Source organism: Platalea leucorodia (genome assembly GCF_965183815.1).
Source record: "Platalea leucorodia genome assembly, chromosome: 1".
Lineage (NCBI taxonomy): Eukaryota > Metazoa > Chordata > Aves > Pelecaniformes > Threskiornithidae > Platalea > Platalea leucorodia.
The window spans coordinates 13,548,828-13,575,033 of NC_138823.1; the positions used below are offsets into that span (position 1 = coordinate 13,548,828).

The 26,206-nt window shown below is 43.4% G+C and overlaps 1 protein-coding gene across 16 annotated transcripts; it reads left to right on the forward strand.

The window, feature by feature from the left end:
• The first annotated feature begins 420 nt into the window (after positions 1-420).
• On the forward strand, positions 421-25,591 carry DERL1 (derlin 1). Of its 16 annotated transcripts, none has more exons than XR_014229899.1 (10): positions 421-763; positions 2,403-2,514; positions 5,630-5,694; positions 7,473-7,499; positions 9,536-9,631; positions 10,322-10,374; positions 11,551-11,661; positions 13,462-14,910; positions 16,047-16,105; positions 16,202-25,591. XR_014229899.1 is itself a non-coding variant. In XM_082327984.1 (8 exons), exons 1-8 carry the CDS (start codon positions 611-613, stop codon positions 13,598-13,600), a joined length of 756 nt encoding a protein of 251 aa, XP_082184110.1. In that variant the 5' UTR covers positions 421-610; the 3' UTR covers positions 13,601-25,591. The 16 variants fall into 16 exon arrangements, 2 of the variants coding, with proteins under 2 accessions (XP_082184110.1, XP_082184111.1); XR_014229900.1 differs by having other exon boundaries at positions 16,574-25,591; XR_014229887.1 differs by having other exon boundaries at positions 13,462-23,867; positions 24,596-25,591.
• Positions 25,592-26,206: the final 615 nt, after the last annotated feature.

Sequence of the window (26,206 nt, forward strand, 5' to 3'; positions counted from 1 at the left end):
GAGTTGTAGTTTCCCTCGTGGGTGTCAGGCGGGGGGCCGGGGCGGGAACAGGGGAGCGGAGCGCCGCCAGCGTCGGAGAATGAGTAAAGTGGAGGCCACGTTTTATAAAAAAATATATTTTTTAATATAATGTCGCGTCCTAGCAGGCAAGTATTTTTATAACATAATGCAACGGGAGATTCAATACGTTTTTTCAGGCCTTCGCAAGTGCCGGACTTACTGCCGGTTCGCTCTTGTTACCAACGCTACTAAATACGGCTTTTATAAGCTAAATACAACGTCAATAAATACATTTTACAGCTAAATTCAACGCTACTAAACACAGCTGCGGGACAAGGGGACGCCCCGCCCCGGCCCCCCGGAGGCGGGACTTCCGGCGCTGCCGTTGCCCCGGCAGCCGAAGGGGCGTGGCCGGAAGTGGCGGCGGCTGGGCCGAATTCGGCGGCGCCACGTCTGGCCCGGGGCTCCCCTCCCTGCCCGGGGCGGCGGCGGGAGCAGCGGGCGCAGCGCGGCCGGGCCCTCGCCTCTTCTCCTCTCCCCCTCTCCCCTCACTCAGCGGCCGGTTCGTAGCGAGGCCTCGGCGGCGGCCGGGCGCGGCGGCGGCGGCGACATGTCGGACCTGGGGGACTGGTTCCGGAGCATCCCGCTGATTACCCGCTACTGGTTCGCCGGCTCCATCGCGGTGCCGCTCATCGGCAAGCTGGGCCTCGTCAGCCCCGTCTACCTCTTTCTCTGGCCCGACGCCTTCATCAACCGCTTCCAGGTACGGGCCGCACTACCGGTCCCGGCGTGCACTGCGGCGCCCGCCCCATAAGAGAGCCCGGTCCGGGGCGCACTAGGCATTCTGGGAGTTGTAGTGCGCGGCGGGCCGTGCTGCGGGGCTGGGGGCTGCTGGCCCCTTCCCCTGGCCTCCGCCGCCGCCTTGGGAGGGCACCGCGCACCGAGCAGCCCGTAGGAGCGACCCAGATCCCCTCCGGCGGGAAGCCAGGCCTATGTTCCTGCTTAACCTAAATAAGGCCTGCGAACTGGGCCCCTGTTTAGCTAGCGCTCTGCCTCCGCAGGGCCCGGGATTCCCACCAAGGTGACACAGGCTGCGGTGCTCGGCCCTGCCGGGGCCCCTGGGTGAGCCGAGGAGGGCCGTGGCCTTTGGCAGGCCTGGTAGTTCGTCTTGCATCTCCCTCTGGTGCCTCGTTTTCCTAAGTGTTTTTTTTGGGGGGGTTGTTCTGGCTGGCACCTTGTTGTGCCAAGGCACTGTACTCCTGAAACCTGTGGCTGTGGCTTGAGGTGACTTGCCCAGCCTCTGTTGCGCGATTGTGTGGGTGTGATTTGGGAAAAGGGGCTACAGGCAGGTGCACAACTGTCCTAAACCGCAGGTGGCTCTGGAGATATTAAGGCAGAGCTAGAGAAGTGCATCTTTTGCACCTTCTTAGCATTTCTCGCTTGGAATTTGGAAAAGTTTGTGTTTGGGATTGTCGGCTTCTGTGCCTAGGTATGGTTGACATAAACAACTGAGGTCCTGAGGTTTCAGATGTTCAGTGTTTCTGGATGCGTTAGCAATATCAAAAGTGGTCACAAACTGGATGTAGTCTTTTTCCTTGCATTGGGAGGTTACAGGTTCAGTGTTTAGGTATGCAGGTGTGTAGGGGGAGAGCACCCATTGCATGAACTGAAAATGAAAGTGAAGGAAAAGATCTTAACCTTTAAATTTCTATTATATGTGCTTATTATAACTATAGTGAAAAAGACAGCTCTGTAGTTTGTTTCATGTGTTGTCCCCAAAATTTAGTAGCTTAAATGACTGTTTTTTCCGCCAGTTCTGTTATTGCTTCTGGAACTGTGAGGTTCAGGATCCCAGTACTCTATTTGGAAGTGTTGCCGGTTAAAGAGCTCATTCATAAATGGCCAGCCATTTTCTGTCCTTGCTACATGCTGCCATGCAGTTGGCTGTGCTCAACTTTGATAGTTGGGAGACTTTCTAAAGCAGGTGAAAAATGTTAAGAGCAGCGCGTTCTGTCTGGAATGGTACGCTAACAGCCTTTGTGTGAATTCTTTGGCCTCTGTTCCACAGGTAAGAATGGATTCTGTATGGATGCTTTTAAAACAGGGCAGCATCGTTGCAAGCATATCCCTTTTGCGCTGCAATAAAGGCTCAATACTGCGAAGATGTGATGGTAGCGATCTGGGAAGTTGTGTGTGATTTCTGTTGTAATCTTAATAGCTTTGCTTATCAAATTTAAAAAAAAAAAAACTTGTAAAAGCTGCTGAAGCAGCAATAATTCATACTTGGGCTATTTTTAATCTCCTTGATCTTGCAAGTAGTGGATAATGAATGAAAACAAAAAACCCGTGCATATGAGTTCATTCTACAGTATATAAATATATCTCTCTTTTGATCTGGACAGATCTGGCGGCCGATAACTGCAACTTTCTTCTTCCCAGTGGGACCTGGAACAGGTTTTCTCTACTTGGTGAATTTGTATTTCTTGTATCAATATTCATCACGATTAGAAACAGGTATGTTATCCATTAAATTGTATGCACATGGTGAACTCTGCCCGGAGTTGACAGAGACTAAGCATTGTCACATAGAGCTTCTTTTGGGAATGTTTGTGGCGATGGGGTTGTGGCTGATTCAGACAGAATCGTGAGAAAGATGGCTCATCTCTGTGCCCACTTATGTTGGTCAGTGGGAAACTCTCTGAAAACTGATTTTTCCCTGATGGCAGGGAGCCTGTTCATTCAGGGTCTGAACTTGATACTCCTTTCAATAGGAGGGCCTGGTGCTTTTAGTTGTTGGATTTCAGGAAATGAGGGAGAGATTAAAAGATGACGTTACCTCTGTTTTCCTGTGTCTGATGTCCTTTTACATGGAGGGATGATAGAACATATGTAGTGGGTTTATTCCTCTTGAGAAAATAACAATGTCAGTTTTTCCTTTTTGTAAAAGGCAATGTTGCTTACCTCTGTTATTGTATCCGTTATGTTGAATTGAGAGATACCTTGTACAAATGAAGTGTACCCCTCTGTCAAATAGAAATGTGAAAAAGTTAAGGAACTAGTTGGATTTTCAGTTAGGCAGAAAAATTAAGAGTGGAAGAAAGGAAATTAAATAATAGATCATTACTCTCAAAAAAGAGATTGCTGTTACAAGGTAGCTTCAAAACTGGTTTCATTTTGCATTGCACAGTTCATTAAAACTAACCAAAAATTGTTTCCATTGATGTAAATAATTAAACTAAAGTATTTGCAAAGCCAAGCTCCTCCTGAAAGCCTTTATGAACAAGATTTTCTGTGTAGTTCTAATGGAGTCTTAGAACTGATGGTGTAAGTGGAAATGTATTGCAAGGTGATGTTTGGGAAGTCCCATGACAGAGAAGAGATGCCTGCTAAACCTGGCATCCAGAGGGTATTGTGGAATCCTATTTAAGTCGTAAAAAGAGTAGCAAGGAAAGGGAGGAGTGGTGACAGATTGTATTTGGTTGTTTTATTAGTGAAAGTAAGTAGTAATTTAATAGCTAGAAATGGTGTCTCCTCCTCTTTGAGCCTTCCTGCAGTAGATTATGAACACGCGAGTACTGGCAGTTACAACATTCTACTGTGCAAAGCTATGTGTAGTAAGAGTTCCTGATTAATATATGCAAATTATAAGACATCGCTGCTTGTACATATACTTACAAAATGCTCTAGTTATCTGTGCTGTGGCAAAAGCCTCACGGAAGGAAGACAATTCTTTCAGCAGTAAATTTACATTCCTGATGTACAACACATCTGGATTTTGAAACTGGAAAGTCAGCTGTGTTGTTGTTTGAATCAATGCATTTGTTTTATATTACAGTCATTTTTCTCGGTATAAATGAAGTTCTTGGTTAGGTCGGTCCTTCCTCTCTACAAAAAAGGCTTGAATCCTTCTGAAAGTGGGAGGTGTGTAAGTTGCTGATTATATGTTTACAGGTAGAAATCAACATAGGTCTATGCCTCCTTTTGTCTGTGAAACTGAGGAAGTGAAACTTCTATTTTCAGGGTTGTATGTGGTTTTTGAGCATACACTGGTTTTCCATGCTAGCTTCAAATTTAGCTGTCAAAAATACCCACGTGGTTTCGTAGTGTGCTTGTGCTTTCCTAACAAGCTGACCTCTAGCTTCCTGAGGAGCAGGAGATTGATGTGTTTTTGGTTTGTTTCTGTTGGAGAAGAACACAACAAATACCAACAGAGAAAGCAGAATATGCAGAGTTCGCTCCCCAGTAGTACGAATGATGAGATGATGAGCCTGCAGCTCTTCCCTGATGACTGGATTATACCAGGGTCCTTACGGAAGGACACAGTGGGCTAGAGCTCACCTCGCCCCTGTGCTGACCTTTTTGGCAGTCCGTAGCTCAGCTCTTTTAGATATTCATTGGGAAGTCAACTTAAACACTTTGTCTAATATTCTTTTTAGTAATCTCCTAGGTAACGAGAAGTGAAAAACTTTAAGGGAATAAGATTTGCTTTGATTTCTTCCTATTCTAGAGGAATTCCCGTGCTGGAGTTTCTACGGGGTTAGTCAGATACCTCTCTTTATTTCTATTTGTTGTATGGCAACAGTAAGGAGAAAACTCCAGTTTATTTAGTTCTCCAACTTTAAAACTTTCCAAAAGATTTTTTCCAAGTTTTGTTTTGTTTTTTGTTTTTGTTTTTTTTTTTTTTCCTATTGTGTAACTTGCATGGATGAACTTAAATAATAAACTTAAAATGACTAAAATATCAATTTTGTTTTGCATAGGCTGAGTTACTCTAGTTATTCTAAAAAGCTAAGGCTTAAAATAGATTTTCTTTCCTTAAATTTTTGGGGACATTTAAAATAGTTGTAGGAAGCCAAATAGTGCTAACATTAAGCCATGGCCTTCTTTCTAGGCATTTTGATGTTTAATTATTAGCACGTAATTCAGCTTGTTCACCTTGTTCGTGGTGCGCTGTGTTTGTCACTGTGTGGCCCGGGTCTGTTTCAGCGGTATTCTCAGGCTCTCCTTGCCTGCATGGAGCTATATGAAAGTTGATAGGAGTCTTGCTCAAATGCCGAGGTCTGTGCCAGCCTTTTACCACAGTCTGCAAACTGTGTACCCTCCTTGTCGTGTATGTTGATTTTTCCAGAGTGTAAAATCTATCGTGTCTCTTGAGTCTGACTAGATGATGCAAAGAGGATACAATTTGTCTAAGTACGGACTGGTTTTCACATGACTCGATCATTAAACTTGGTGTCTCTGCTTTTGCTGTGCAAGTATATTGCTTTATTGTGTGCTTCTGGCTGGCAGCTTCTTATGAAGGATGGGATCCAACTCCATTTTGAAGTCTTATGAAGTTAAAATCACTTATCTCCAGATTTAAAGTGTGTTCTTTGAGTAGAGCTGCTGTGTGTGCATTAATGCAATAGGCTGAATGACTTTTTTTTGAGTCCTGTAGCTTGTTCTATTATAAGGCCTTTTAAAATTAAAAAAAAAAAAAAATAAAAATCATAAACCACAGACTCCATAAACAGGGCAACTGTTATTAACTGAGCTTTTATCAGACTCATAAAGTAAAAAAAAAAAAAAAAAAATCTTAATTTCTTCTCAAGATTTCAGTACCTTTCCTAACAATTCTTTTTATTTACAGGGGCTTTTGATGGAAGGCCAGCAGATTACATGTTCATGCTTCTGTTTAATTGGATCTGCATTGTTGTATCCTTCTGCTCATCATCAAACTTTTGGAATATTTTGGCTCTTCTATTTCTGCGTAAAATATGTTCAAAGACCAAGTTTTAGCAATGTGCTGGTCAGGAATCTCACAAAGCTCAGCAAAGGGAACTGCAGAGTCCTGCCCCTGGGGAGGAACAGCCTCAGGCACTGGGACAGGCTGGGGACTGACAGTCTGCAAAGCATCTGGGCAGAAGAGGCCCTGGGGCTCCTGCTGGACACCAAGTTGACCACAAGCCAGCAATGTGCCTTTGTGGCAAAGGTGGCCACCAGCCTCCTGGGCTGCATTAGCCAGCAGGTTGAGGGAGGTGATTACTCCTCTCTGCTCAGCCCCTCGTGAGACATATGGGGGGCTGCGTCCAGCTCCAGGTTGCCAAGTACAAGAGAGAGGTGGACATGCTGGGGTGAGTCCAGTAAAGGGTCATGAAGATGATTAAAGGGTTGGAGCATCTGTCACGTGAGGAGAGGCCGAGAGCTGGGATTGTGCAGCCTGGAGAACAGGAGGCTCAGGGGTGTCTTATCCATGTGGATAAATACCTGATGAGGAGGGAGTAAAGAAAATGGAGCCAGACTTCTCTGTCATGCTCAGTGGTGGGACAAGAGAGAACAGGCACAAAATGAAGCACAGAAAATTCCATTTAAATGTAAGAAAGATCCTTTTTACTGTAAGGGCAGTCAAACACTGGCATGGGTTGCCAAGAGATGTTGTGGAACCTCCATCCTTGGAGATGCTCCCATTCTGTCTGTGCTGTTGCTACCTCCTTGTAGCAATTTGCAGTGGCACAGCCTGTGGAAAAAAGGGAGTGGTGACATCAGGGTGAACCACATACAGTCAGGAAAGCTAGTGTGTAGAAATGCTGTCGCCTTTATCAATAAATCTATTGATATCCATCTCTAGTGGCATTCCACTGCATGGAGGGATTTGCTATTCCTGCTATTCCTGTGGAGCCACAGCAGTAACTAGGAAAACAATATGGGTTTAGTTATGCTATCAGCTTCATTGTGGTGGCAAGCTGTTGACTGTGAGCTGTTAGATGAATCTGATTGTGCCTTGACTTTCAAACTGGTAATTTAAAAGCTTCCAGTTGCTTGTTCCCTATATGATGTAAGGAGCAACCTGGATGCGTGATCTGGGAAAATGGTTGGTGCCATTGTATATGCGTTCATGAACTGTTAAAAGTATTCTGATCATAGCAAAATTCTTCAGCAATTGTTTCTACTCAGCAGTTACTACAGCAAGTAGATCCTTTGGATTCCAAAGTAGGAGAATAGTATTAAAAGCCTGCATTGATGCATTTCAAGAAATTATTTCTTTTCTATGACTCAGTGGCAATATATTGATATTTTTTTATGATCTGGTATTTCTTTAGTTAGAAACCCAGTATTTTAGTCTCTAAAAAACCTAATGAAAGAATCCAGCTGTTAAACCTGTAACATGCTTTTATGCACGGACTGATTGAGTTTGTTGTTAGCCAGTTTCATCATGGAGGGAAGGCCAGTGTATCCGTCAGCCCTCGGGGTAATGGCTTAAGGTGGTGGCTTGAAAGGCTACTGAAAAGCAGTTATTGAAACTAAGCGTGTAAGTCTCCAGGTCATTGGAGGTTTTTCATTTTTTCCAGTGGTTAACTTAATACTACAGAGGAACGCTGTTTTAATTTTAAACATTAAAGGCCTTTGCATGTGTGTTCAGTGTGTGTGCAGCATCTTTTTGTTGTTCTAGTCTATCAGGTTTTGCTGTGTTTTCCTTAATGGTGCAATGACAGATAACTGGCTTGGCGATGGACATGCAGGTAAGTGCAGTACAGTTTCTTAAATAATGATTTTATGGAACTTTCTGACTACTTAATGACTTTATAGAGACCATTATCAGCATAACTGCAGAATGTAGTTAAGGTGGGCTGGTTTAGTTTGTATCAAAATGGACTGCTGTGTGTGTGTGTGTTTGGCTTTGTAGTTTGGGTTAGCCTCAGCTAATGTCACAAGCCTGTATCTGACTCTGCCACTCATAACCTAGATAGGGAGTCAAGGAGTGAAAATTGGCTCTTTGTGCAGTCAGGAACTGTTCAGCCTTTTACTAAAATGGACAGAAGATGTCATCTATGCACTGTTTCCTCTAATGAATGTGGATCTGCATTCTTTTTTATCTAAAAATGATTCTTGGGTTCATTAGTCTTCTCAAATTTAGTGTTCCTTTTACTTGCCAACAGCAGATCTTTTTGTGAAAAATGCAGCTTCAGATTCAGATCAGAACTGTGAGTTCAAAATCCTGACAAGAATGATTAAAATAGTGGTCTAAAGAACCATTTTCAATGAGGTGGTTCTTATCCCCCCACATATTAAGGGGAAAAATGAGTGTTCCTTGGACGCAACAGAGTATCAGATAACTGCATGTCTTCAGCCTGCCTCTGCTGTTCTCTCATCTTATTCTGTCCCTGTTACCCAAAGCCTGCACCAATATCTCTAATATTATGTACAATATTATCTTAGCATTTATTAGATCACTTATCAGGCTCCCCTGGTAGACAAACATAGCGATCATGCATCCGCAGTCAGGACTGAGTTCTGTTAAGGGCTGTCCATAACTTCACGCTTAAACTTTTTTTGTTGTGGGGAAGATGCCATAAAATTCTTCAAAAATATGCTGAAGTCGCCCATACATTGTATGAATTTTAGACTGATTGTTTTGATTTGTATCTTTTTAAAAAGGTACTTAAAATGGTTTTATATCAGCATACAAAGTGTTGCTTAAAAGAGAATCATTTGTTTTATGTGCAAATGTGTTTTTCTTAGAAATAAGGTTGTTTTGCTTGGGTTGAGTGGCTTTCTTGAAAGGGAGAAGATAGAGTAGGATAGCTGGGCCTCTATTCCCATGTCAAATACTTTCAGAAGTTAGATATTACTTTGGTTTTTGAGTAAAATAAAAATTATTTTAATAAAGTCCCTAAGGTATTTGTGTGACGAGTCAGACTGCTGGTGCACCCTAGGGCTGGAGGAAGGCTGGACTGATGCTGGTGTGCCAGCTTTAACGTGGAACCTGTTAAACAGCGGCACCCCCAAAGGGATGAGTTTTAACCTCTCTCCAAACACACAAGCTGGTTTGTAGCATTAAACCAGTTCATGGAAATGCTGCTGGCAGTCTGTCTTCAGTTTAGAGATCAGCAGATAGCTAAAATAGGGCTTTATATTTGTTTCACTAGAAATAGTCCAATCAGCTAATATATGGTCACAGTAAGGAGGTGTTTGAAACAGTCTCATCTCCTGGCATGGAGCACAGGTTAACTCTGAGCTCTACCAAGGTGGCTTTGCCAAGGCTGGCTGCAGTACTCTCAGATGGTGATTTACTGGTGCACCTTCCCTCTCTGGTGCTCTGAGGGAGACGTAGCTGGCAATTCGATGGAGTAACACTTCAGCTGGTGTATTAGCTTAGCCCCTGATGAGTGCATTTGGGTTCGTGCCCTGGGTTGTGAGTGGAAGTGATAGTGGCACAAATATGTCACTGACTGCTGTAGGTGTGCTACCAGGCAGCTGGGAGCAGAGGAGTTCGCCACAGCTGCTCTTTCACTTGGTGCAAGTTGGAGCCCTTTGCTTTGGCATGGCCTTGCAAAAGAGAATGGCCAAGTAGGTTCTCCTGCTTAGCTTTCTCAATAGCTTTTGAACAGATCCATGACACATGATGGCAAAGATTCTGGGACAAACTTGAAAGATTTTGCTGATATATCATGCTTACAAGCCATTTTTGAAGCTGCCTGTTTAAGTTTCTCAGGCTTCTGTTAAAGTGATGGTAACTTTTTACTTTTTTTTTTTTTTTTTTTTTTAAACATTGCAGTTGCTGATGATTCCACTCATCATGTCAGTACTTTATGTGTGGGCCCAGCTGAACAAAGACATGATTGTATCGTTTTGGTTTGGAACAAGGTTTAAGGTATGTCAGACAGGATATTGGGAAGGTTTCGCCCCAAAGATGCACATGAAGGTGGTGAGGGGCAAAATATATTTTCCCTTATTAAAGATGTCTCGTACTTTCACATAAGTATTTACTCCTTGAGATGCAGCAAAGACAAGTTTAATCATGGTCTTCCATACGGTGTCACTCAGTGTGGCTTTACTGAAAAGATGTCCTGACAACTGAAATTCATCTGTCTGAAAAGAGGAAAAAATTCCTCATTACGTTAACCTGCACAAAAGCTGAATGTAGCGACACCGTAGTGACAAAATGTTGATGTTTTAAATTGTCCTTTCCTGTGCAACCTCATCTGTTTCTGCCAGGTCTTGTAGTGAAGACTCTTTTGATCATTGTTTCCAGACCTTTTCAAAATCAGAAATATTAGGACTTTATTTCAGATGTAGGCTTGCTGTGGAACATAGAGTGCAAAAGACACATCTACTTGTAATGTTTAAATGAGTATGATTTGTCTAAAAATGTTAGTAGCTGCTCAGTTTGGAGTATCCTACCTTGTTAGGTAGAATCTGCTTAAGTGAATATGTCAGGATTTGTGTAATGCCTAAAACACTGAGATTATAATCATGCTTATTAGTGCAGCAGGAAGCTGAGCAGGTTTATGTCCTTAACTTGTACTTATAACTTCTCTGTCTCCATTGCGTTCTTTCTCAGGCCTGTTACCTTCCATGGGTTATTCTGGGATTCAACTACATCATTGGTGGATCGTACGTATTTACTTATATGGCTAATTTGAAGTTATAAAAGCTTTTACAGCTATTAGACTTAGTGCTGAATTTAGAAGCAATATTAAAATAAGAGGCTTAAAGCTGTATAATGTGACTGATAATGCTCAGTGTCACATGGTGGTCATTTAAGATAAAAGCAAAGAGGAGATGTGCATGTGAGAACTAGAGAATGTAGGTGAGGGGAAAGCAATAAGAATTTCGTTTATTTTCTAGTAAATCTATGCATGAGGCTTTTTCCTTACTAAAAGAGTAATGCACACAGTAAAGAAAGATGCCATCCCATATGACAAACCATCATTACTGATTTTAGAAACAAATTTAGCTTGACTCTGATAGTGCTGTTACATCTTTCCTTCACAGTCTCGCCCAGCATGATGTTTTTTTCAGCTTGTGAAACAAGGGAAAAAGGCAATAACAAGCCCACAGAGTGCCATATTAGCACCTGCTGAACTTGTTGGTCTGTCTTGGGTTTCTTTGACTAAACTCTGTGAAGCAGAAATCCCCTCCGTGCATGGCCTTTCCCATTGGTGCCCTGCGTTGGTTGGGGCCTCTTGGTGCCGCTGTAACACAATTAGTGACGATAACAAGTTACGTGGTTGACTTATAAAAGGAGGAGATAGTACAGCAAAACCAAATTCCCTTTTCTGGCTGTGCCTCCTACTGACTCATCCGTCACTTGAGGAAAACTGCTTGCTGTTAGATACCTGCTGTTTCTATGCATGACAGAAGATACTCAGGGGCCTCCATTCAGCGGTGTTTTTGCAAAATTGGGAACAAAACAGTTCAGTACAGCAGGAGACAGGTTGTCCAGTGAAAACAGCAGTAACTTCTCAAGCTCCACAGACTATTATTTTAGACACTAATAGCTGTACGGTCTAATTCCCTGATGTAAACAAGTATTTAATTGCATTTTCAGTACAGTCTGTAGAGAAGGCTTGGAAGGGAGGGTGGAACAGCCTATTGATGTGTTGGCACTGAAGGGTGGCCCGTCTGAAGTAGTGGCTGCAAAATGCTGAGAGAAGGGGAAATTTTCTGTGGCTCATGGCCCTAGCAATGCCCATGGCAGGTGAACAGTAGTAACTGGCAGAAGATGGTCACTCATTTATTTTCAGTGAAGACAGCATGTGAAACAGTTCTTTTTCTTTTGCCTTGCAGAGTCATCAATGAGCTGATAGGAAATCTCGTTGGACACCTGTATTTCTTCTTAATGTTTAAATATCCAATGGATTTGGGAGGAAGGAATTTTCTGTCCACACCTCAGTTCCTGTAAGCTGCCTTTATTCTTTAGCTCACTGTTTGTTTGGTCCAATTTTCTGTATTGTTCAGCAGACATATTTGCTGGAATTGTAAGGTGTAAAATACGTTGCTAAATCAACCTGCTTCAGGCTATCGTATTGACTGTGCTGCTGAGTCATCAAAAATGTTGTTTCTTGTAAATGTGAAGAGTTCTTTGTTACCCCATGGATGGCTTGTGTCCTTTACCCACTCTTAAGAGTCAGGGTAAAAGTCATAATTCTGCTAGTGAATTGAGCAGTAGTAAAGAGAACTACCTAACAATTTTCAGACAGTATAAAAAAATTTTCTCCTGTAAATGATTTGTTATCTGTATTTCCATGTATCATTACAGTAGCTACCAGTTCAGCAACCTGCAATGATAATAGGTGTCAGTTGCAGACTTGTTCAGGACTGCAATATGTATTCTGCTTTGCAGTCAGTACCAGTCACCTTGACTGAGACTGCCAGGTCTTGGTTTCTGAGGCGCTTTTTCTTGCGCTCTGTTTGTTATTTTGGCATTGAAGTACTACGATCAGAAGCCAAAGTTTGTAGCTTCAGTTGCCCTTGTCTTCATCCTTTTGGGTTGTAAATATTCTTTCTCTACCAAACTTTAGTTAGCAACTCAGTTAACCCTTTTTATAGCATGAACTGTTAATTATAAGACATAAAGTTGAATTACAGCTATGCTTTCTGTACAAGTTTTAATGAGTAGGGAAGCTTTATATTCTACTTTTGTGTTTGCAAGCCCTTCTGGTAAACCTAATTTTCCATAAAGATTAGAAGACAAAATGTTGTTTTAAAATATCTTTCAAGATAATAACATCTCTGAAACTGCCATCAGTCTTGTTGGTTATGTGTAATTCTCTTGATTCTTTATATGTGTATTTAATTCTTCTCTATGTTTGAAAAGCAGGAACAGAAGCACTGCAAACATCTCTAAAGAGGGATAAATTCTGCCTTTGCACTGTAATGTTTTGTTAAACAAAACCAGATGCTGTGATGAATTACAGATACCTTTAATATAATAATGGAGAACTTTTTCTATACAGGATCATGTTTCTTGTAGAAAGGAATCTGGGTTTTACGTCTGGGCCTCAGATTCTTGTGGTCAAATTCAGCAAGGGATTTGCAGGAGCTTGGTGTAACTATTGTAGAGCTGAAATGACTCCGTATTGATGGCATCCCTTGTGAAATGCAGGAGCTGTATTTTAGATCACTCTGTCTATTTAGATGGTAGCCTAAGCTGGGTGATAATTTCCTATAGCTCTGATTTGCTTGAGCTTTGATTTCAGACAAGCTAGTTGCTTGAGCCTGTTTCCCTTAGTCTCTTTGGCCCTCAGTTCCTCAGGCATGTTTACTTAGAGAGCAGTGAGATGGTTGGATGCTGTGATAACAGCAGCATTGTAACTATTGGAGAGAGAGATGCTCAGAAGTGATTTGGATTTTTTTTTTATTATTTCCCCTGAAAAAAGGGAGAGAAGTTACAGGAATTAAGTTTGTATCACAGCATTTATTCTCAACAATGAGACTCCCTTATCATGTAGTTTTTTTCCCTCTGTTTGGATTATTGTATCTAACCATATCTCAGAGATGGAAGTTCCCCAGAATTCCCATTTCTCAATGTGCTGAGGGCTTAGGTTTGGAAAGAATTGTGTGAGGTACTGCTGCGGAAAGCCGGAGTTATTGCAAAGTCTAGTAGCTAAAAGGAAGTGTGTGGAAAAGTAGTCTGGCATTTACCTGCAAGGTACAGCTGTTTCTCAAACTCTCTCCTTCTCTCCTGGCTTGTCCTAGGTACCGCTGGCTGCCAAATAGGAGAGGAGGAGTGTCGGGGTTTGGTGTTCCACCTGCTAGCATGAGAAGAGCTGCAGAAGATCAGCAGGGTGGTGGAAGACACAACTGGGGTCAAGGTTTCCGACTAGGTGACCAGTGAAGAACTCCTGCCCTTGGAAAACAGCAACTCTTTGGTTTTCATTGGACGTAGGACCGACCCTTCCTGGTGCAGAGCACACTTAAGAACTGAGCTCTCTGTAGTGCTGTTGGATTTAACTGATTAGAAAGAATGTTTCTGGTTCAAGAGAAAATTAAAAACTCCAGAAGGGAAAAATGTAGATCTTGCTCCAGGTTAGCCAGTAGTGTCCAATTTGATTCTGCCATTAAAAAAAGCCTTCTTTTATACAGTATTGTCTGTCTGTCACAACAGGCATCCGTTACGCCGTCTTGTTCCGTGATGTGATGGAACAAGCTAATGGTGTTCTGTCTTGCCTGGTACGTTAAAAGCTTTGTTGACCGTGGTAAGGTAAGAATCCAGTGTGAGGCAGATGGATCAAACTAACCCCAAAGGTTAGGAAGCTGACTTTTTCCATAGGTGTGCTTAAGTCCCAGGGTCTTTGGAAACATTTAAGTGATATCTCTCTGCTGCATTCATAAAGCGAAGTGCAAATGTTTCATTTCCCTTATTAAGCTGTATTTTGAAGGGAGTTTTTTCTGGCCATGCAGTATTTGTTCTACCTGCTACAGCATGGGATGGGCAGAACTAAGGATAAAGAGGGCTTTCATTTGAAATGGCAATAACAGATATTCACAGAATTGAAATCTCTGAACTCTTCATGGCATGTTACAAGGCTTGCTCTGTTTAAACTGAAGTTGTCTGGCTTGTTTTGGTCCCCCCCCCCCCCCCCCCCGAGATCTGTGAATTCTTGGCTTCAAGGTTTCTATTTTGGTTGCAAAACTGGGTAGCACAAATACTACTTAAACTAGAAAATATAACATATCATTGTGGTTAATTTAAAGGGTACTGACTGCAGCATTATGTTTGTTAACTGAATCTTCAACTTCCTCTTAAAAGCTTTAAGACATCAAAGAATCAAAGCTGGAAATAAACTTTTCCAGGGTCAAGATACAATAGAACAGATTGTTTTACTACAGGACTCTTTCATTGTCAAATAAGAAATTATGTACACTGTTTATTAGTATCTGTACTTTTTTGGTAAGACTTTTTGACATGGAGAAGGGGATGATTCTGTACAGTAGTTTTCTTCGTACTGGGTTCCCGTGGGCAGAGCACAGGGCTAAGATGCAGGAAGCTGTAATGCTAGCTTGTTACTGACTCACTGCATGGACTTGAGCAAACTTCTTGCTTATCTCTGTTTTCGCAGCTGTAAGGAGGACTCATGCATGTCTCATAGCATTTTAAAAGGTAGCTGTCCCGGACTCCCTAGGTGGGAGCCGCTAATGAGCAAGGTAAGGCTTAGGTTCACATAAACACCACCACTTAAGCTAGGAACACAATTACTCTAAGCTTAACCAAGACTTCTAAGTTGGAATATAGTTGCTCCCTTTTTGTTTTATAGTTGGAGGAAGAAGAGCACTGTCACTAGGATGAGATTAAAGACTGAATTTCCCTTTCCCTTTTTACTGGGTAGGTAGGGCACAGAGACTGTTCTGCCCCAACTTAGGTATCTCAGGTATCTATAAGTAGGTGAAGTGAATCTGGGCCAAAACATTTTTATTACTACTTTGGTTCTTCACTAAATCTGGGTTCTGAAGGTTTAAAAACTTGTAAATACTACATGATGTGAAACTGAGTAGAAAATAAGCAGTCGGACTGGAAGTTTTCAGCTGGCTTGCTTGAAAAAAATGCATGCTCTGTTACTTCACTGCAACTCAATTTTGTTGATCCGGCTTGGGGAAAAATGTGGAAAACTGGAAATGATCATATTGTGGGCTTAGATTTTACAGGAACTTGGAGTTCAGAAATCACCTGCCTTTTTTGTCTATCCAGTGTAAGTTTTAAAGGTGCTCTTTTCTCTTCCTTTGTGTAAAATGGTAGGTAGAAAAGAGGACTGCAGTGTTGTAAATACTAATCTGTTGTTGACCGATAGCTGTTATTTGATGCTAACTTGAAGAGTCTGAGAACCACCATTTTTATAGGAGTCATGATGCAGCTGATCTTTTTAGTCATAGTAAAATCACTGTCTCCAAAGCATTTGTCTTCATTTTGAGTCGGGACCTAACTGTTAAGTAAAGATGCAATAGATGGTGACTCAGCTAAAACCCTGGCACACTCAAATTGCAGAACATCTTTGTACAGAAGGCCAGAAAGAAAGCTTGGGTGGGAGGAAGGATGGCAGAAGTCATTGTCCTGGCCCAGTGCACTGTGCTTTCTAGGCTTGCTTTCTAGTGCATCCTCCTTCTATAAATCAAGAGGAAAAGGTTTGCGAGGCAGATAGACTTCTGATAAGTCTTGATTAGCTTTTGAGCTGCTTCAAGTCAATTTACTTTGGTTTATGGAAGATTCACTTCAGGATTCCATATTATGAGCTCAGTTTGGTTTTCTCTCACTTGTCACCTGACCTGAAGCACTGTTTGTCCTCCAGTGTACGCTGACAACGGCAGTCTCTTGGTCAATGAGTACCTTCTTTCTTATTTTGTACAGGTAATTTCCCTTTTTGTAATCAGTTTTTGTTGGCAAAGTTTTAAATTAAAGTTTTGATCTCTGTTACTGTCTCTGTTTCGCTAAATCATATTTCAGCTCAACACAAGCCTTGTGATCTGTGCGTCTCTGGGGAATGTCTGACGGCTGCACTGTGACACCACCTCCTGCTGTTGATAAAAGTACTCAAGAAAATGACCTGCTTTTGGGTGGGAGTCTTGTCTTCTCTGATTGGTTGCAAAATCGTAAAGGCATTTTCTTTGTCTCTGTTTATCACCGTGAGTTTTGACAGTCCATGTCCTTCTTGGGCTATTATAATTTCACAGCTTCTTTTTGTATAGGCAATGATTCATTCTTTATTGTCCTCTGGGAGGAAGTATCCTTCTACTCACCCTCAAACTTTGTGAGATTGATAGAGATCGCTTTTCCAGGGGTAAGCTTGGTATTCTGCATTACCCTCTCTCTCTCCAGTCAGATGTGCACAGCTGCCAGAATTCCTTTTGAGGCTCTTAACTGATTTGGAGACACATTGAGCATCCTCTGAATGACTCTTCTGGTCCTCATCATTCATCTGACTGCCCTTTTCCTGTTTGTTACTGTGGAGGCACCAAAGAAGATCATGGACTTGGTACATATGGCACTGTGTGAATTTGTTGTACTCTTTGAACTGGAAAGTCTTGGTCCGTACTAAATGCCCCAGACAGAACAGCATGGCAAGTGTGCGCTTTTCAGTTTTGCTCCAGCTGCATAAAGAATCAGTGGAAAAGCCAGGAATATGAAATCAAATACTTCTAAAATGCTTCATCTTTCATTCCTATCGCTTTGTCCTGGCGACAGCTCCTGTCTCAACACAGCTCGCTAATGTGGTGTTGCCAGTGACTTAATGACGAACTGGACCTGTTGCTTCATTTTGTCATCTAATTGTCGCATTAGGAAAACCGAGAGGCTTTAATTTGCAGAATAGCATATTGTTTGCAATACAACATAAGATTCTTTCTGTGTTTATATATTACCGTGTACCTTATCAGGGAGGAAGACTGCTTTGCCTTGATGGTTAAGGTGGTGAGCTGGAGAGATAAATACTAATTTACAGTCTGAAGCTTCTGATGTTACAAGTCACCTAATGGCTTTGTAATCCTGTTCCGCATCCGTAAAATGAAGATGATTCATATTCTTCCTTATTCTGTGCTAGGCTTAGAATGATGGATCAATTTGTACTTGCTGTAGTATGGCAGAGCACTAATTTTGGTGAAAATGTTCTTGGCATTGCCATCATCTGCAGTAGTAAACAGCTTTTCTTGTTTTGTGTGTCCCTAGATTCTTATTTTGCCATGGGTGATAGTAACAGTGTGACTTGAAACTCAGAATTGAGTGTATTGTCATGGTTTTGTTAATGAAGTTAAATATGTGATATGTGCATATTAAGCAGAAGTACTTACATCTAAAAGGTGACGACGTGCTGTTTTCTAGGATTGAAAAGATGAAAAGACGTCAGCTGCTTTTATTTTTCAAGCACGTTTTTTTGGTGATGAAAGGAGTTCTGTTCGCAGCAGTGGCTCACCCTTTCATCATCTGGAACACGGTCTAGGAGGAGTGATTACAACACTTGTGAGCAAAAGTTACATAAAAGGAGCTGTAACTGTGGGATGCTGGCAGGGCCTCTGCAGAATCTTCTTGATGTTGGGGGAAAAATGTGATGATGAAACCTTTAATTCTGGTGCTTGGAGGTGGTTTGGGTTTTTTTGTTTTGTTTTTCCCTCCAGAGGACAAAGCCCTTGCAAAATGCCACTAGAGCTCAAATTGGCTCTTAAGGCCAAGTTTCTCTGGACCGCTGACCATCAGCCATAGGTCTTCCGTGATGGAAGATCATGGCAACTGGAGGCAGCGTTTAAAAACAAAACCGCCACAAGCAGTCTTCTTGCATCTGAATGTTTACATTTATTTCTTAAATGTGTAGTCAGTCCCTGAACTGGCCATGGATTAAAGGACAGCGGGCAGATCCCTGTATTAATGGCTTCATTGGCTTGTCATTGTAACTGGAGGTGTGAGGATGTTTGCCTGCACCAGCCCTTGGACTTGCCAAGCCGCCTGGTAAATCTTTTCACACCACAGAGTTTAGGTCACCCTGCAATAGCTAGTTAAATGTAGAAAGTTTCTTTGCAGTAGTGTTTCCCTTTGCTTTCAAGTTAGGGTATTGGTTAGCCGTAGTTAACCCTGACAGACCCCTCGGGCTCTTTTAAAATCAAAATACCCTCACGTACTCTGCTACAACACTCTTAGTCATATGGTTTAGTTTTAGGTAGTCCTGCAAGGAGCAGGGAGTTGGAATTGATGATCTTTATGGGTCCCTTCCAACTTGAGATGTTCTACGATACTCCCAACTGGAAAGGCTTTGTGTAGCACTTGTCTTCTTTAAGACTTCCTTGACTGGCACCGTGGTGCTGTAAAAACTCTTAGCAGGCAATTAGGTAGAAAGTTCATTTCACAATCATAAGAGGGGAGATTAAGGGGTCTCCTTGTTGCCTGTCCCTCCCTGTGCAGTGGGCCAGTGTGCTTTTCCTCTTGGATGAGGCTGGAGGGGCTGTTGCCTTCTTGCGGCCTATATGGTGCTCCTCCTGCATACTGCTGTTCCTATACAAAGGAGAGGGTCTCAGATCAGTGTGATCAAAACTGTTTGGGTTGCCTGATGCTTGGGCAGTGGTGCGTGTGTATAGCCGCAGGCTGTGGGGAGTGAGTATTGTGACAGAGGAATGCAACTCCGGTTATGTCATTGCTGCTTTCTATTTTAATGAAAATACAGTATGTGTATGGTGTTGGTGGATGTATGAGGTAGAGAAGCCTAAGGTACCGATTTTTGGAATAAAAAATATTTTAAACTGGCCAGGAAGGGATCTAAAGATGCTGAGAAGTTGGTTTTTAACTGGACTTGAGAATGGGAAAAAGGTTTGAATTCATTGTCTGATCAAAGAATGTTTTTCAAAGTGCTTTTTCCCCAAGATGGGCTCAGAAGTGGCAATCTCCGCTCAGGCTGCAGAGAAAAGCAGTGCCTCTGTCTGTCCTCATCTACTGAATCCTTAACCCCACAGTAGGCGGAGGGGCAAGATGGGACACTGCTGAGTAACTGTGCCCGCAACGACTCCGCAGGTAAGCCTTTCACTAGAAGGAAACCTTGAGCACATGCCTATAACACTGCTTTACCTGTCGTCTTAAGGGGTTGTTTGTTCACTCTGAACTGCCTGTGCTTATTGCTCTTACAAATTTAAGCAGTTGCGAAAAGACAGTGGCAATGTGTGCGCCTTGGGAGCTGGCCTTGTTTGTCTTAGGGGCCCAGGCTAAGGAGTTCACTGTAACTGATGTTAATGTTTCGGTGTTTTCACTTAGGAGCTTTTATGTACAGATTAATTTTCTTAAAAGCTGATTCAAAGTCCAGGGCTAGAGCGTTTGGGTTTTTTAATGTATAGGAAAGTTAGTCTTGTCCTGTTCTCTGTTCTGTCTCGCCCTTCTTTCCCAAGGTATGTAATTTAAGATAAAAATCCAATTAATGTTGAAAAAGTACAGCAAAGATTCTGGGGCAGCATCAAGAAGCTCAAACATCCCAAAGCTTTAAGCAACCGATGGCATGAAGAGCTTTTATTGTTCTTTCAGCCCTTATGTTATGTAAATTCAGAAAACAGATTAAATCTTGCAGGAATTGATATTCTTAGAAGATCCTGGACAGGATCTATGAGCAGGAGAGCAAGAATTTTGCAAGAGTTCAGACTTTTGCTGAAACGAGAAGTGCTCTGAATCAGGCAGTAGGGCGATATTTGCTTTTTTTTTTTTCCTATTCTACAGCTCTGTCTTAGCAACGTTCAAACCTAAGCGCAGTCTGCACATGTTCAGAGGGATGGATGTACTCCTCTCTAGCTGTATCAATGTCTGCTTTGGCTTTAGTAGTCCAAGGTGCACGTAGCCAGGGGCAGGGGCTCCCCAAGGAGACCAGCACACCTAAACACGCAAAGAAGTCTGTGGTAACTGAATTAAGAGGAAGGAGAGGAGTGTCAGGCATGACCTGACAGTCAGCTTTCTCTGTTTGACTTTCCTTAGTTGGCTGTGTTGAGCTGGTGGGGTTGCACAACCCAGAAGGGAGTAGGACAGACGAGGATGAAGAGGTGGCCGAATCGTTTTGAGGAGGCCCTGGTTTGGCACCTCTTGGGTACAGCCTTTGCCAGGGAGTTTCAGGGAAGTCTCTTGGGATGTAAACTGCTGTTCCTGAAGGCTGTAGAGGGGAAGGTAGCTCCTAACCTGAAAATAGAGGGGCAAAACCCCTCAGTGTGTGCGGAGGGAAGGTTCCTAGCTGGAGAGCAGACTTGCGTGTGCTTGCAGCATGTGCTGGTTTCACTGGGATCGCATCGGAAAGAAATTCTGTGTGCGGTGGGGGTTGTTTTTGCAATTGGAGAATATTTCAGTTGGATGATTCTGATGAGGATGAAATGCTTCAGGTTTTTATTTCTAAAATGACTTTTCAGTTAGGTTAGAAGATGCAATGGGTTTTCTCTTTGCTTTTAGAGCTCAAATTGACCCTTAAAAGCTGAGATCAGAACCTACTGTTTTGATTGGGGCAAAACACTTCTACAGCCTGTGTTTCCAGAAGTGTGGTGGTGGTGGCTTTTCATTGCAATAAGTAAAAAAAAATAAAAAAAAAATTATATTTGTGACTCATGCCTCAGGCAGGACTTGCACTTTGGAAAAAGGCCTAACTTGGATCACTGTCAACAGGTTTCTGTCTCCTTTGCTCTGTGAGCAGGGAGCACCTGGAGAGGTTTAAGAGCTTGTAGCTTCTGGGCAGACAGTTTCTGCATTCCTGGTGAAAGCTTCCTAGCACGTCTGCTGCTCTCATTGGGTAGTTACAATCCAATTTCTAGTTTTCCTGTATAGTTTAGTTAGAGCAGTAGTATTTCATTTAAATCTCCCTTCCCTCTTTTTGATCTGAAACTGCACTCAAAGCATTAGGTCCAAATTTAACGTTTCACAATAGCACAGGAGGAAGAAGAGGGATATTCTCAGCTCTACTGCATCGTACCTGCACCCCGCTGCCTGTGTTCTGCAGAGGCAGGGACGACTTACAGGAATCGTCAGATGCACCTGCAAAATGTAAATCCTCATCACTTTAGAAAGCCTGAGCAGGCTGTAACAGGGACTCTTCATCCATTGCCTGCCGTGACAGCCATCATATATAAAGAAGAGCTCCAAACCATTTTCAGAAGTTGAGTCTTGATACTTAAAATCATGCACCCAGTAGCAATATTGGTTTTATAGCAATTTATAATCTTTTCTTGCCTCTTCTGTTGGCTGTCATGCAGGCAGTAAATTACCAACCTCTCTCTTTTTTTCTTTTCTCCCCGTAGGTGATAACCAGTTTAATACCTCTTCCCTTGCTTACATCCATCTCTGCTTTCCGGATATCAGCTACTTGCTCTCTCAGATCGTCTGATGAATGTAACTAGTTAAACTCAGAGTAATTGTCCTCAAATGCCATACATGCTTTTGGAGCCTGCTGCTGCTATTTCAGAAGAAGAGCTTTTGTGCTTTTAGTCTTACCCGTTGTTTTTTCTAGCTGTGTTAACGGAGTGTCTAATGAATTCTCCAGACCTTCTCCTCATTTCTGTTCCTCAGAGCCACCCCATAAAGACGTGTGTAGGCTGTTTTGGGAGCAGAGGGGAGTGTGAAGGGCTGTGGCAATGGCCTGTCATTGCAGACATACCGCTCTTCACAAGCAGAGGGGAAGCTATCGTTAACCCAACGGTGAGCTCTGCTTCTCACCTGGCACTGGGAGGTCTCACCAGGCTGTGGAGTCCTTGGATGGTCAATTGACTTCACCAGAGATGGATTTTGGGGGTTCACAGAGCCACCTGTTAAGAAACAGCTTCTCTCATCTCTAACAATGCGTTTCCCCCTCTCTTGCACCCATCACTCTGTCCTTTTCAAATAATAAATTCTTCTGTGTAATGTATTTTCTTAAGAAAAGAAGAAAAAGCAAGAGCAATTGATCCAAATTGATGCCATTTAACCTTCCTGGGCAAGGTCATAGTAGCATTGAAGGATAAAAATCCTCTATCAGAGGTGTATGTGGTGTGGTGATATTGCACTTGAAGGTCTAGTAAATCTCTGAGAAGTGTATCAGTCTCATTTCTTGAAAGCAGACAGATAACAATAGGCCCTACAGCTCTATTATTTGGTTGAGTAGCTAAGTGGATAGGGGGACATTTTAGCTGGATGCAGTCCCTGTGCTGAAGGATCTCAGATAGCTCTGTAGCTGCTATTAGAGCACAGCTCACTGGGACCAAATAATTACTGTATAATTTAATGCCAATACAAACAACATAAGCTAATGCGTTTGCTCCCCTATAGAAACGCTTTGTCCTCTAAATGTGCTCCTGCCGGTTCCTCAAAGTCATCCTACGGCTTTTTGTGTCCCCTCGTGCATCTTAAATGAGATCAGTAACTTCCTAGGCTGACTCCAGTGGAGTGGCTGTCGCCACAGAGCTGCTCTCTGAAGCCGAAAGCCATGCAATCCTGAGGAAATCCTGCTGAGTAAGGAGAGTTTCTGTTAATGTGTAATCGAGTTGTGATAAGACCAGCTAATAAAGATAAGGTTCTCAACAAGTGGCACAGGACTATGAGCAGGGAAATGGAGTATGGAAAACTCTGTGATTAATCGTGACCCCCGGCTGCATTGTTCAAAGGAAAAAACCACCCCAAAGAGGATGCGTGGGCATGTTACTGAAGGGGAGGGAGAGCAGGAGGAGTCAAGGGAAAAGAACAGCAGGAAAGCGATTGTACCTCTGTGACCGTGAAGACAGCACCCTGACCCTGGGGAAGGCTACCTAAGAATAACTTAGCCTTGACGCCTCCGTAGGCAAAAGGCCAGAGGGAATTAAATCCCACTCATGTGGGTCAGTTTGGTTTTAATGCATGGAGATGGGCTTTTCCTGCTCTCTCTCTGTGGGGGCTTTGGTGGAACACGAGGGGCCGGGCAGCGGAGGAGCAGCCTGCCCTGGAAGAGCCCGTCGGCAGGGCCGGAGCAGGGGGCAGGGCTCCCTCCAGCCAGGGCAGCGCATGGCATCTCCTCTCTACTTGGTGATCTTTAACTCAGCGCTGTTGCCACCGCCAAGATTGCTCTCGCTGGATATGTACCTTGCTGTATCGCTGCTATTTTTTTGAACCAGGCTAAATTCATTTGTGGGCCGAATCAGTAGGGCCAGCACTCCCAATTTGCTCGCTATCTGGTCTATAAAGCTTTAATTTTTTCCCATTTCAGAAGAGTGTCTTAAAATCGCAAGCTATGCTAAAGTAGATGCTAGAAGGTAAGCTTGCTTACTCGTAGATGTTCCCTGTTGGGCAGGGAGCAATGGTAAACGGTATGTTGCCCAAATTAGGGCAATTCTGTGGACTTGCATTTATTTCTGACTATGCCACTGTGAGTCAGGCTTCAGCTTTGCTATGTGTTTGCCAGAAACCAGCCACTGACTGGTACTGCAACCCCAGTGAAGAGCTGGTGAACACAGGCGTAGGAGGGGAGAAGGTTGGAAGAAAGAAGTGTATTGGTACCCTGCATCTGCAAGCCCTCTTTCTGAATAGCAGCAACAACAGAGAGGACATGGGCATAATTTCTCCCCTTCCCCTCCGCCCTCTGGTACATCTGTCTTGCAACCTGAATGGTGATGGTTTTCAGAAGCTGGTAATCTGGGTCATATTCGAAGCATTGATCTAGTGTTGAACAAGCGTAAGTGTCAATTAAGAAATTGCTATCTGCACATGATAATTCAGGAAGAACATAATTCCAAAGAAATGCTGATCTTTCTTCTCTGTGAGTTTGTTTCTTTGCTTGCTTAAATACTGGTGGCTGTGGTTCAGGAGTAGCAAATTACAATCAGTTACGCAAGGCATGGGAAGTAGGGCAGTTCTAGCTTGCATCAAGAAATGGATGGTAAAAGCCCAATAAGCTCTAAGTAGCTCTTATATTTAATCTTATGCTTGTTATATTAAAAAAAATTAATGCTGTGGTGATGAATTAAGAACTTCAGCGTCCAGGATGCTGAGGAGACATTGATTTTGGCTCTGCCATCGGAGAACTGGGATGAGGCTTGCTCAGCATTGCTGCAAGCGTTAACAACAGGCCAGCAGGAGCTGTTCATGTACAAACTGCCCCATGCCTGTGTCCTCCAGTTCCTTTGCAACTGTTTAGGTAAATCAGAAGCTTTTGCCAAAAAGTTGGGATTAGAAGGAGAGCTAGGAGTTACAACTCTGGCAGGCTGAGGCTGCAGATGGCCACAGACAGTGGCTCTGGGAGAGGTGGGAATTGCTCTTTTTCACAAGGAGTGTCAACACTACAGTGAAAATTTAAACACTGAGTGATTTTTGCTTGTTGAAGGTCAGTGTGGCAGCATCTGCAGCTACCCTGAATTGGTGGGTGGTGTTTTTACTGAGCAAAACCATTTCTCTCCTGCCAAGGGCAACCTGGAAGTTATTTGTGAGCGGAGGAGGAAAACTTCAGCAACCTGTATGACTTCAGTTCCCAAGTCACTTGTGTAAAAAAAAAAAGAAATCTCCTTCTAAATGAATAGAGCGGTGAGGTAAGAGACTCAAGAAAACAATTCAGCCCCCTGAAAGGGCAAACACCTCATCAACGAGCCCGTTCTGCGGCATGGCTTGCTGCTGCCCGGCTGAGGACAAAGCGCTGAAGACGTCTTTCAGTGCCACCACCCCACCGCCTGCTTGCGCGGGGAGAGACGTGCTTCATCTTTGTTTAGATGCTGAAATGCCCTTGAAAGCAAAATCCCCAGAGAGAAGGTGTTTTGGAGATAAATTGGCGTTTGGCAAACCCCTGGCAGTGCCGTGGGGCTGTGGTGTGCTGTGGTGACGGTAGCCGGCACTCTGGGACGGTGCCGAACGCAACTACACCGCGGCGCTCTGTGGCCAGCACTGATCCTCGGTCCAGCGTCCTTCCCCCAGACGGCAGAAAATTGGTGTCTGTGAGTCCGAAAAGAGAGCGGTGCTGCCCAGGTTCAAGCGTAGGCCAAGTATGAAGAAAACAAAACAAAAACTCAGCAGCGTCCTGTGATTTAGACGAGCAAAACTCCTGTGCTGGAGGACAAAACCGCACTCTTTGGGTAAGCGCTTATCGTTCTTGAAGCTGGCACAGCAGAGCAGAGCAGACCATGCTTCAAAAAGCAGAGTAATTAATTCTCCTTGCTCCCAGCCGCAGCAGTCTCCGTTGTGCAATGCTGCACCGCAGCCGGGCATGGAGAAACTTTCTTTCCAATCAAAAGAAGTATTCATTTTTTTGCTCTGACACAGCAGGGTTGGTCTTCCTTTTAATATTACTGAAGACAATGTCTCCCTTGCCTTTCCATGACCTTCAGCGTGTGGCTTCGTGTTAAAATTTCCATCCCCCTACATTCAAATGCTGGCATTAAAAAGAAAAAAGAAAAAAAAAAAAGATTAAAATTCCTTTTGTTTAAATCCCTAATAGGGAGCCTTAGAGCATGCTGCCCTTCAGATGCGGGGATAGGGCTTGGCTTGTGCTCCTGGCTCTGGGCTCTTCACCTGGGCACTCTCAGCATCACGGAGAGCGGGTCAAACGCCCGGACCCCCCACCCTCACCTGGGGGCTCTCTGCCTGCTCTGTGCCCCGCTGTGGTTGAAGCCTGGTAGTAGCTGAATTAGGGCTGGAGAACAGGTTTGGAGCCATGCTTCCCAACCTGGGGTACTTCTGCTTTCCCTCCATATAATGGGCCTAACGGTGCCAAAACCACTGGCATCCTATTTCTGTCACAGCTGCTCCAGATGTGTCCCTTGCTCTTGGCATGGACGGTTGCTACCTCTCTATCTCCAAATGTGTTGCTAGTAATAATTAATAACAACCTCAGTCGATCAAATTTAGTACTGAGTTAAATTCCTGGTTGCAGGGAGCCTCCCTGGCTTTTCGGGGCCAGCTCCCCTGCTCAGCGTCCTCCCCTCACCTGGAGGCAGTTTTAGGGGAGAGCATGGGGGGAACACGGCCCTTCGGGTGGGTGAGGCAGCAGCCGATGGGGCTCCACGATTGAAGCTATGGCCAACCCAA